Genomic DNA, 12,645 nt, shown 5'->3' with positions numbered 1-12,645 from the left:
GTCATTGTTTGGGTAATTTTGCCTAGGTTACCTTATTGGTTTTATACCAAGTTTATGTCTCGTCTTTTAGTGACTGAACTAGAAAAGGTAATCAAAATCGATTACAACGCTGATATAAGGAAATGAGGAAAGTTTGCACACCTAGCAGTGATTGTTGATTTGAATAAACCATTACTTTTATGTATTGACATTGATTACTCCATTCATAAGCTGGAATATGAAGGGCTCCATGATGTTTATTTTCGATGCATGTGGCGTGTACAGACACACATGTGTGGTGTAAAAGATGTTGAAGCATTGAAGAAATATAATATTTTTTCAAGTGGTCAGAAAACTAGCGAAGGTCATTCAGTCAAAGTAGGGGACGACCTCTATAGCCCATGGATATTGGCAACATATCGTCGACGTCGTCCATGTGACAAGTAAAACAAGCGTGAATGCGGAATTTATCAAGGGGACCTTTTATCGTACTATGTATTTGTTTGGTGTATCGAGCTATTAGCCTAGGTTGTTCACAAGAAAGTTACAGAAGGTAATTTGATTTTGATCACTCTCTCGTGGGGGTCATCTTTATATCACTTTTTTTTTGATGATTTAATTCTTCTTGTTGAAGTTTCTATGACGCAGTTGGATGCGATTCAACATGTAATCTAAGATTTCTGTTATAGCTCTGGACATCGGGTTAGCCATGGCAAAACTAATATTTTTTTCTTTAGAAATATGGACCAACATCTTTATAGTGAGATTAGTGGTGGTTTTGAATTCACGTACATGGTTATTTTTGTAAATATGTACCAGAGTTTTATTTGTTATAAAATGAGATGTAACAAAAACCTGTTAGATATTGAAAAAAAAATTCTAGCGCCATCTAGGGCACCAAGGACATAAACACATTGCTGAACCTCGTTAAAATTCTTGTGTTCTTTCCGTTTTCTTTACTCGATTATTCAACAATTGGTACAAGATGTCAGGAGCCTAATTCGAAGTTGCGAAATTCAATGGTCAGTGTAACTTCGGATTATGGAAAACAAGGGTGAAGGATCTGTTGGCACAACAAGGGATCCTGAAGGCTTTATGACCTACAAAGCCGGCATCGATGGAGGAGGAAGATTAGGAAGAATTACAACAGCGAGCAACAGGAACCATACGATTATGTTTGGCGGATGAGGTCATGTATCACGTCATGCATCTGTCGTCTCCAAATGAAATTTGGAAGAAGTTAAAAAGTTAGTTTATGTCCAAATCCTTAACGACTAAACTGTATCTAAAGCAACGGCTGTATAGGTTGAAGATGCATGATGATCATGATTTGGCGCAACATGTGAATGTCTTCAATCAAATCATTTATGATTTGGCGCAACACGTGAATGTCTTCAATCAAATCATTTCTAATTTGGTTCGGCTTGATGTGAAAATTGAGAATGAATGCAAAGTGATGATTCTGTTGTGTTCGTTGCCTCCCTCTTACGAACACATGGTGACTACCCTTACATATAGGAAAGATACTATTAAAGTTGAGGAGATTACTGCAGCCTTGTTGGCTCACAACCAGCGGAAGCAGAATGCAGGGAAAACTCTCAAGCTGATAGCTTATATGTCAAGGGTAATCGAGACTGTGGACGGAAGCCAGAGAAGGCAGGGTCTGGGAAGCGGAATTTCAGATCCAAATCTAGGGATAAGAAGACAATTTATTGTTACAAGTGCAAGGAGGCGGGACATATGTAGCGAGACTGTCCGAAGTTGAAAAAAAAGACTGATGAGAAGCGTGATGACTCATCCAAGTATGTGAATGTGGTCGAGGATGACAATTCTGATTGCAGTGAGGGTGATATGCTCTCTATTTCAATGACTCAATTGGCGGATGCTTGGATTCTTGATTCTGGATGTTCTTATCACATCACGCCAAATAGGGAATTGTTTTCGACATACAGGTCGGTTAATTCTGGTTCTGTTTATTTGGGTGATGATCGATGTTGCAATATTGTTGGTATTGGTGATGTTAGAATTCAGAGGTATGATGGTTCTGTTCAGACGTTGTGTGGTGTTCGGCATATCCCAGATTTGAAGAAGAATTTGATTTCTTTGGGCACTTTGCACAAAAATGTTTTTATCCCTAAGGCTGATGAGGATAGGGAAACCATTCGGATTGTTAAAAGAGCTTTGACTGTGATGAAAGAAAAGATGACTGCAGAGAATATTTATAGATTGTTAGGGAGTACCTTTGTAGGTGGAGTTCATTCTGTTGAGTCATGTGATGATACTACCAAACTGTGGCATATGTGTCTTGCTCATCTTAGTGAACGTGGTATGAATTAATTACATAAAAGAAATCTGTTGCATGGTGTTAAAAGTTATAAGCTCGATTTTTGCAAGTATTGTGTTCTTGGTAAACAGACTAAAGTTTGTTTCAAGACTGGGAAGCACACAACTGAAGGGATTCTTGATTATGTGCATTCTGATGTATGGGGGCCTTCCACGACATCGTCTTTGGGTGGATCTAGGTATTATGTTACTTTTATTGACGATTTTTCACGGAAAGTTTGGGTGTATTTTTTGAAACAAAAGTCTGACGTTTTTGAGAAGTTCAAGTTGTGGAAAGTTGAGGTAGAAAACTAAACAAGATAAAAAATCAAGTGTTTGTGGTCTGAAAATGGTACAGAGTACACAGATTCACAGTTTCTAAACTTCTGTAAGGAGCATGGGATCAAGAGACATTTTACAGTGCGCAAGATACCACAACAGAATGGTGTTGCAGAACAGATGAACAGGTCATTGAATGAAAGAGCCAGATGTTTACGGTTGAATGCAGGGTTTCCCAAACACTTCTGGGCTGAGGATGTTAACATGGCATGTTATCTTATCAATAGATCACCAAGGGCATCATTGGTTGGGAAAGTGCAGAAGAGGTATGGACTTGTCACGATGTTACTTTTGATCACTTACGGATTTTTGATTGTCCTGCTTATTTGCATGTACCTGCTGATGAGAGATCCAAACTTGATGCAAAATCAAAGGAGTGCATTTTTCTGGGTTACAAGACAGGTGTCAAAGGATTCAAGTTATGGGATCCAATTACGAAGAAAATTGTGATCAGTAGAGATGATGTTTTTTTATTAACAGCCCATGTTACAACAGAAGAAAAACACGACAATGGTGGATTTCGAGTAGTTTCCAGTTGAGAAAACAGAAACTTCTCAACCAACTTCTGGTGGTTCCGCTACGGTTGATTTGCAGGATTATAGTCTCGTCAGAGACAAGGTGAGACGGACGAATATAAAGCCTCCGAACAGATTGGGTTTTGAAGATTTGGTCTCTTTTGCACTTACTGTTAGCAGTGACGATCCGATTACTTTTCATGATGTTGTTACTAGTCAGAAAAATGACAAGTGGATGACTGCCATGGTTGATGAGATGGAGTCTTTGAATCACAATCGCATATGGGAGTTAGTTCGCCTTCCTGAGGGTAAGAAGCCGATTGGTTGCAAATGAGTGTCTAAGAAGAAAGCAACAGTAACAGAAAAAGAGGGGGAGAAGTTTAAGGCTCGTTTGGTAGCAAAGGGTTTTTCACAGTAGGAATGAGTTAATTATGATGAAATTTTTTTCTCATGTAGTCAGGCACACTTCAATCCGAGAAGTACTTGCATTGGTGGCTAGTTGGGATTTGCATTTAGAGAAGATGGATGTGAAAATTGCTTTTTTGCATGGTGATTTAGAGGAGCAGATTTACATGCAGCAGCCTGAAGGTTTCACTCAACTTGGAAACAATCATTTAGTTTGCAGATTGAAGAAATCTTTGTACGGGTTGAAATAGTCTCCGAGACAATGGTACAAACGATTTGACTCCTATATGATTAAGATTGGCTACAAGCTATGTGAGTATGATTGTTGTGTCTATTTTAAGAGCCTTGATGACAATTCTTTTATTTTTATGTTACTGTATGTTGATGATATGTTAATTGGTGCGAAGAACATGGATAATGTTATCGGTTTGAAAACTTTATTGAGTAAGAAATTTGATATGAAAGATTTAGGTGCTGCAAAGAAAATTCTTGGAATGGAAATTCGCAGGGACAAAGACTCAAGGAAACTGTGGCTCTCTCAACGAGGTTATGTTGAGAAAATGCTAGAAAGGTTTGTGATGAGCAGCACAAAACCAGTGAGCACTCAATTGGCGAAACATTTTAAGCTCTCACCAGAACAGTGCCCTAAGACAGATAAGGAAGCTGAAGATATGGTAAAGGTTTCGTATTCTAATGTTGTTGGCTACTTGATGTATGCAATGGTATGTACTCGTCCTGATTTAGCTCATGTTGTTTGTCAAGTTTGTAAGTACATGTCTAAACCTGGTAAGCAACATTGAGAATCAGTTAAGTGGATCTTTAGGTACTTAAAGGGTATTGTGGGACATGGAATTTTTTTGGTAGTCAGCGGGATAATCTTTTGGTTATAGGATATGTGGATTCAGACTATGCGGGTCATTTGGATAATAGAAGATCTACGACAGGGTATGTCTTTACTCTTGGTGGAGGGCCTATTTGTTGGAAGTCTACTGTTCAATCTGTTGTGGCATTATCTATAACTGAAGCTGAATACATGACAGCGGCTGAAGCTGCAAAAGAAGCTTCATGGCTTACTAGTTTAGTGAAGGAGTTGGGTGTTCAGCAAGGTGGAGTTCAGTTGCTTTATGACAATCAAAGTACTATTCACTTGGCTAAGAATCAGGTATATCATGCTAGAACTAAGCATATTGATGTAAGGTTTCACAATATCAGAGAGTTGGTTGCATCTGGAGAAATTTTGTTTCAGAAGGTACATACTGATGAGAATGCCGCTGACATGTTCACCAAGCCAGTTACAATAGACAAGTTCATGCATTGCTTGGACTTGTTGAATGTTTCGAGTTGTTAAAGAAGTAAGGTAACCCAACCCATATTGAATGTTTCCTGAGGGGCACATTGCTGAACCTCGTTAAAATTCTTATGTTCTTTCTTTACCCGATTATTCAACAACATAAGTTAAGGATCTTAGAAAGTTTTGAGGTGTTCCACTTCTCCATAAACGAGTCATGTGTGGCACTTATAATTACATTGTACAAAGAATTCAAGATCGACTTGCGAGTTGAAAAATGAAGTCTTTGTCCTTTGTTGATCAAGTAACTCTCGTTAAGTCTACCTTGAATACAATATCATTGTATGCAATGTGTAATAACCATTTTTTTGAAAGACAATTAAATATTATTTTAAAAAATAATTATGATTTTAATTTTGAAAAATTGGTCGATTTTGAATTGATTTAGAATAAATTGGATAGAGTCAACATCGACCTTTGAGTTAGGTAGGTCGAATACCTAAAAACGTCTTTTAAAAACAAATTTAAGAAAAATCATTTTTTAGACAAAATTTGGTTTGCATCACCAAAGATTCGATTAAAATGGTTTCGGGATTCGGTTACACGTGGGAAAGGATTAGCACACCCACAACGCCCAAAATTGGTACTGAATCGCTTACACATTGTCGTAAATGGTGAAAATTAATAATCGAATATAAAATTAAAATATGATCCATTTATCAAACATTGATTAATTTGATTCGAATTAATTATTTAGGGAAAATTCTTTAACTCGAAAAGAAATCTTGAAATTAGAAATACTCCATTGGGAAAGCTAAATCGACTACTTCTTATCCGTAAAAGAAGATTCTATCTTCGAATATATAACAACACAAATCAAATAATAATAAAAAATGAATATTGACATTTTTATGAAATAAAATAAATTAATCAGAACACATTGAATTATTCACGTAAAAATATTTAATTAATAAAATAAAATAGATTTATTTCAAGTATCATTTCGTTCGAACGTCGTATCAGATTGTACCACTTCGATCAAGGGATATTTTCCACGCCCGTTCTACAAATACATGTTCTTGACATTACTCAAATACAGTATCACTAAATACGGAAATAATATGGAAATAAATACAATTGTAAATGTAAAAATAAAATAAATACAACAAATAAAAAATTACATTTGTTTAATGTTATACAAATAAATACATGATATGCAAAATGTATAAATTCAAAAGGGACTAAAAAAAACAATAAAAATTTACACATCAAAATGTAAATATCCCAAATAAACATATTCGAAAATTTAAGGGACCAAAATAAAAATAACATAAACTTAAAGGACTAAATTGCAAAAAAAAGAGTTAAAGGACTTAAATAGTAAAAATAGAAATTTGAAGGGCTAAATAGTAAATACAAATAAATCAGAGCCCATATAACAAACATTAAAAAATTCGGGTACTAGAAACAAAAATAACCCATAAATATCATGAATGACTAAAATGCATTAAAACATAAACATGAAGGCCGAATAATAATTAAGCCAAAAGTAAAACAACGACTAATGTAGAATATTTGAAAATACCATGGCCAAATTCAAACATCAAGGAAAATATACAAAACATTAAATCAGTGACTAAAATGTAACATTTATAAACATTGGGACCAAAGTCAAATATTTACAAGAATGATATAACATACAAAAACAGGACTAAAACATAAGTTCTGAAAAATAAATTTTTGAAATCAAAGAAATTAGAACTACATTAAATGACTTCAATATGACATTACAAAGTGTGAGGACCTAAAATGCTATTATAACCTAAAGCAAAAACATGCAGAAGCCCCCTATGGAAGCAGCCTATGGAAGCAGGCTTAAACTCTTATTTCCCTTTATTTCTCCCATTCCCTAAAAACAGAGAGGGAGAGAGTGTTAAGAACTCTCTCAACCCTCCTCATCGGAGGAAACATCAAACGCCGCTCACGGCGACGCTCACAGCTGTCGACGGTGGCCAGCGAGAACAAATTACCCCAAGTGGTTTCCCTCGGCCCCCTCTACTCGAAACCCCACATATTTTTGCCTAAAAACCACCCTAGCCTTATAGATCTAGAGATTACCTTTCAAAAAAACAAAGTCTCCGACGACACTTTGGCTTCCCTCCGACAAGCTCCAAACCAAGGTAAGACTTTTTCCCTCTCTATTTCTTTTTTTCTTCTTTCGGTTTTGTTCTTTGTATTTGGTTCGAATATGATATTTTTTTCTCTCAGTTTTCTTCTTTTTTTCGAACTAGTTTCTCTCTTCCTTTTTTCTGTTTGGTTCTCCCCTTTGTTATCCCTTTGTCTTCTCCTCCTTTCATTTTATTTGTCCCTCCCTTTATGCTTGCTTCGATGGAAATTATTAAACACGCTGGAAAGTACTCCGACTTCTCTGAGTTGAGTAGACAAGATCCCTATTTTCGGGATTTAATCAAATGTTTAATGGTTTTTTACTGATCTATTGCATATTATCTTTGTTTGGTCAGACTGTTACCGGCAGCAGGAGCAGTCGGCGGTGATAGTAATATTAGATCCTTAGAGTTAGGGTTTCAAAAACCCTAGGGGTATGATAATCGGGTCAGGTTGGATTCGGGACACGATTTTGGTACTGGTTTGGACCTTGCTATTGGATCGGATTGAGTGTTGGGTTGACTGGATTGGGCTCTGGGTCTTGGTTGTATTGGGCTTACGTATTGGGCCTCGAGTGGGGACTACAAAAAAAATGTAAAATGTAATATTAATAAATAATAATAATAATATAGTATTTTTGTAAACCTGGACAGAAACATATACCTACACAATGTAAACAAACTATCTACCAAAAGGAGGAGTCTATGTTGAGATTGAGAGGCAAACTAGAAATTTTATTTGAGGTCACTTAGATGATAAAAAGGTGAACCTTGTGTGTTGAGAGCAAATTTTTCAATCAATTGATGAAGGAGGGCTCGGGATAAGACAGATGGTGTCCTAAAATGAGGTGTTTCTTATGTAGCTAGCATATTGTCTCATTTCAAATAAACAACTTTGGGCGAGAATACCACGAGCTAAATATAAGATGTGTGATGAGTTACCATATCACATTTATGATACTTGATTTTTTGTCCGACTTATCTTTTTTCCGAGGTCCAAAACATTTTATTGAAGTCGATTTTAAAGTTTGGGACATTAGTCGACTTGCAACAAATTTTCAAGCAATATCATAATGTTTTCAGGACATGATGTCTTCTTGAGATAGAACCGAATTTCAGTTAGCTTTCCAATGCATCTTTAAACGCCTCAATCGGACATGAAAAACTCAAAATATGTTCATTTTAGCAAAGATAGTGCGTGCAGAAAATTAAATACGGGTCCAATACGAAAATTTTAATTTATTCCAAAATTTTAATTATTTTATTGATTATTTATGAGTAAATTCAGATTTATATATTTTTTATTATTTATTTAGGGTAATTTAAGATATTTTTATTATTTTAGGAGTTTTTCCTTTTAATTAGTATATCTCGCATTAATGAAAACATGCTAATTTTTTTTATTTTAGGGTTTTTGAGAGTATATAAATAAGCACTCTTATTTTGAAATGAGAGGCGGACTTTTTTTGTTTGAAAAAGAGGAGGAAGGAGCCAATAATTTTTTTAGAGAATTATTTCTCCATTCAATTTATTTTCTTTTATCTCATTCTTACTTTAGATTCACGCTTTATTTAATTACTTGGATTGATTGATTGATTACTACATCAGATCTTGTAAGTGTATTTTGTTTTAATCTTAACTTCGCATTTGTAATATTTATTTTCCTTCTAATTCTTATCTATTTTATTTTTTCCTTATATATATTATAGAACTTTTAAATATTCATTTAGGGTCCGTTTGTTTCACTGAAAACATTTTCCGGAAAATGAATTCTGGAAAATGTTTTACAGAAATGTAAATCATTTTCCAGAAAACATTTTCTAATGTTTGGATGGTACATTGTAAAATGTTTTACACTGTTTGATTAATTTTTCTGAAAACAGTTTTCAGAATCTGTTTTTAATAAAAGCATACATATTCGATATGTTTTATTCTTTATTATTTTTAAAGGTTCATTTTTTTATAAATAATTATATTTTATAAAAATTTGTATTTTAGATAATATTAATAATTTATGTTGATTGTGTTATAAATACACTATTTTAGGTTTATTTTATGTAGGGTTTATAAAAATCTGTATTTTAGGTTTATAAAAAACAGAGAGCTAATATATTTGAATTCATTTCACACAGTAACGAGTAATTTGAACTCATCTTAATAACTAACAATCTTGTAATACAAGTAATCCACAAGTAACTTAACCTATAAAAATTTAAGGTGAAAGTAGATTGTATTACAAATTGAATTACCATTCATCATGGTTTTGCATATTTTTGTAAGCTTCTAGTGTGTAAAAGACTTGTAATGTCCGATATTTGCAGATAGGATTAATTATCCAAAATCATGAATCAGAAATCAGGGATATGCACAATATTTCAATAGCCTTGTCGTCTTTTCTGGGTACTTTCTTCCTCTTTCTTTCACATTGGGGTTCATTTGCTTTAAGCTCATCGCGGAAGGACCTCAACAGACACATCTAAATGTTCATCTCTATGAGCAGAAAATGGAAGAGAACACATTTTATGTTTCAATGGAACTGAGCAAAATATGGATCAATATGATACATACCACAAAGAAGTAGCTAAACGTTCATTTCTATGAGCAGAGAATTGAAGAGAGTAGATTTCATGTTTCTATGGATATGAACATATACAAATTGGCTACTTTGAACATGTCCATATGAGATGTACCTCGAGGCAGTAAATGATCATTTCTATGAGCTGAAAATGGACGAGAATAGATTTTATGTTTCAATGGACCTGAACAAAACGAGCTGCCTACTTCTAACTTGTCGATATAAATGGACCTCAACATATTGATACCATTCGGCTACTTCTAACCTATTGATATGAAATGGACCTCGACGAGACAACAAAATGTTTATTTCTATGAGCTGAAATTGAAGTGAATAGGTTTTATATTTCTATAAATCAGAACAAATATGAATCTACTACTGTAACACATCGATATGAAAGAAGCAGGGTCTCTGTATCTCAAAATAAATCACTACATAAAGATGATAATGCTTGTCAGCGTCACTAACTCAAAATAAAAGCATAAAAGAAGAAATAAATCAATTATTTGAGATTAGTGACACGCTCACCAAAAACTATGACATCTCCTATGGTCACGGATTTACGACCAGTGTGGTGTGCAAATAGCTCAAGGTCCTTTGCCAGCAGACCTGCAACTCAAGCAGCCGAATGGTTCTCATTGGTTCAGGGGAGCTTTTTCATAATAATGTCAAACAACAAATGCAGAAACAACTCTGACATTGTTAATACCAAGTTCATAGATGTTCTTAATATAATAGCAATGATAACCTCCAATGGAGGCCGATTTTACAAATTGACACAAAATCAAAATAATTTATTTATTCAGCTACACCATTAAACCCAATAAAACAACGATTATATAGAAACCAAATCTAGTGAATTTGACAATTAAGATGTTTTCAAATAAAAATAAGAAAGTAGAAATAACATAAAAGGAAAACTGAAATAGAAAATAACAGAATGTTGCGTATTTATCGATGTATTTGAAGGCCAAATCGGCGATGCAAGCTACAATTGGTTGAGAAATCTCCATACTGTTTCTCTTAGCTGTGCTTCATTTAGTTGAAGATTTGAAAATTCAATTCAGTCTATAACGGAAATTCTGTAATAGTTTATTTAAGAAAAAGAAGCCGAAAATAAAAAACAGAATTGGGTGAAAAACGGACCTTCGTATTCGGCGATGGAGATGGCAGAGAGACGAAAGCGATCTCTCAAGAGATCAGAAACTGAGTCGTCATCTTTCTCGAAATCGCTCCTACATCCATTTTCGAATCTAGGGTTATAATTTCCCGACCTTGATAATCAGATGTAAATGTTAAAACAACAATCTGAAGAACTGAAAACCAGCCTCGTCGGTGAAAATGAAAATGGAGGTCAAGAAAGATGAATCAAGAAAATGAGGTCAAGCAAGATGAAAAGGGAGAAGATGAAAAGAGAGATACCTGAGAAGACGACTGCCCGCCTCGCCGGTGAGAAGGAGGCCACTAGATCGATCGATTTTTTGGTGTGGAGTAAGGGACGGGAGAACAAATCTTCTTCTCGTTGTGGAGCAAGGGACGAGAGAAATATGGAAAACAACTTACCCTTTTCCAAACTGTAAGTCATTTTCCCGTGTTTTCCTCTCCATTTTCCATTGACTATAAAACAAAATACGTTGACTTTGATGTTTTACGGGAACCAAACACAGGAAAACGGGACCAAACAGACCCTTATTTATATTTTATCAATATTTAAATATTTTTCATTATTACTATATTATTTATATTATATTTTTATATATAACTTTTATTTATTTATTATATATATTTATTTATATTCTTATATTTTCATATATATATATATATATATATATATATATCTTCAATTTTATGTGCAACTTTTCACTTGTTTTTTGTTATGATTATTTATTATTTATATTTTTCATGTATATTAATTTTTATTATATATATATTATTACTTTTACTAACTTGATATTTATATTTTTGTGTATTTAATTTTTATATCTTTTTGATTTACAACTTATATTCATACTTTTAAATTATTTATTTATTCCATTTATATTTTAAAATTGAACATCAATTTTTATTTAATCTTCTATTACATTATTTATTATTTCTTTATTTTGGTACCCCTGATTTTTATGTTTCACTTTTGCAGGGTAGACCTAAATCATTTATTTTCATTTTTTTTACCATCCTAATTTTTTATATTTTACATTAACGAAATTTAAAAGTAAATAATTTGGATCGATGATTTAAATTTGTATCTAAAATTTAATTTTTCGCAATTAAGACAACCAAATAATCGTATTGGTAGCGAAAGAGCAATATGGAGTGCTCATCCTTCCTCGATTATAATCAACTCCCGAATCCGACATTTATCTGGTAAGATGCAGAACCGGTAAAATGGTAAGTTTGAGGTGTCCGATCTACCTAATTTAAAAACGATCGATGGCGACTCCATCACATCAATTCTAAGTCGAGACGATAATCCGGGACCACTTGAAGGATCGTTGCTACAACATGCTTTGAAACGGTTGCTTTCGTATTTGGCAGGGGATGGATTTGGTTTGGTCGGAGGTTCGACAAGGTATTGTTTGGACCCTTGAAAATGAGACAATGGTTGATTTCTTGAAGGATGAATAGGTGGGAAATATGAGTCCTTTAATTGAACATTGTGTAGGATCTTTGTCGTGCACAACCTCTATGACCCCAATTTGCTCTATGGTAGGTTTAGAAAGTGATTGGTTGTGGAATGAAATCCGTAAATTTTTACCGGACACTTAACTCTTATCTCTAGCTGCGGTAAAACCCCAATGTTATCGGGTGGAGATGAACATCCATGTTGAAAATGGGATAAGAACCGAAAGTTCTCCACCGCGAGTGCTTGTGCTCAGAGATTATGTGGTCCTAGTATTGTGGGGTCTGGTTTGTGGAGAAGCATCTCACGTTATAGGGTACTACCTCAAGTGAAAATGCTTCTATGGTTACTTTACAGAAACAAACTTATGACAATCGATGAGCATGTTCGTCGCCATATGAGGGATAGTTCAAAGTGTAATTATTGTGGGTCTGCTG

At 34.3% G+C, this 12,645-nt stretch overlaps 1 protein-coding gene across 1 annotated transcript; it reads right to left on the bottom strand.

Annotated features, from left to right (window-relative positions):
• Positions 1 to 9,354: 9,354 nt before the first annotated feature.
• LOC120177307 (protein MHF1 homolog) lies at positions 9,355 to 11,195 on the bottom strand. The gene is made up of 6 exons (XM_039183499.1): positions 11,152 to 11,195; positions 10,735 to 10,862; positions 10,547 to 10,615; positions 10,117 to 10,200; positions 9,887 to 9,906; positions 9,355 to 9,489 (listed from the first exon to the last, which is right to left on the bottom strand). Exons 1-6 carry the CDS (start codon positions 11,193 to 11,195, stop codon positions 9,355 to 9,357), a joined length of 480 nt encoding a protein of 159 aa, XP_039039430.1.
• Positions 11,196 to 12,645: the final 1,450 nt, after the last annotated feature.

This window comes from Hibiscus syriacus, unplaced genomic scaffold (assembly GCF_006381635.1).
Source record: "Hibiscus syriacus cultivar Baekdansim isolate YM2019G1 unplaced genomic scaffold, ASM638163v2 tig00112285_pilon, whole genome shotgun sequence".
NCBI classification, from domain to species: domain Eukaryota; kingdom Viridiplantae; phylum Streptophyta; class Magnoliopsida; order Malvales; family Malvaceae; genus Hibiscus; species Hibiscus syriacus.
This window is presented reverse-complemented; position numbering and strand designations above follow the sequence as displayed.

Coding starts and splice junctions, on each gene's coding strand:
- LOC120177307 (XM_039183499.1), bottom strand. CDS start 11,195: ATGGAGAGGAAAACACGGGAAAATGACTTACAGTTTGGAAAAGG. Junction 9,907..10,116: donor AGGAGATGTCATAGTTTTTG/GTGAGCGTGTCA, acceptor CTTCAATTTCAG/CTCATAGAAATAAACATTTT. Junction 9,490..9,886: donor CTCATAGAAATAAACATTTT/GTTGTCTCGTCG, acceptor ATGAACATTTAG/ATGTGTCTGTTGAGGTCCTT.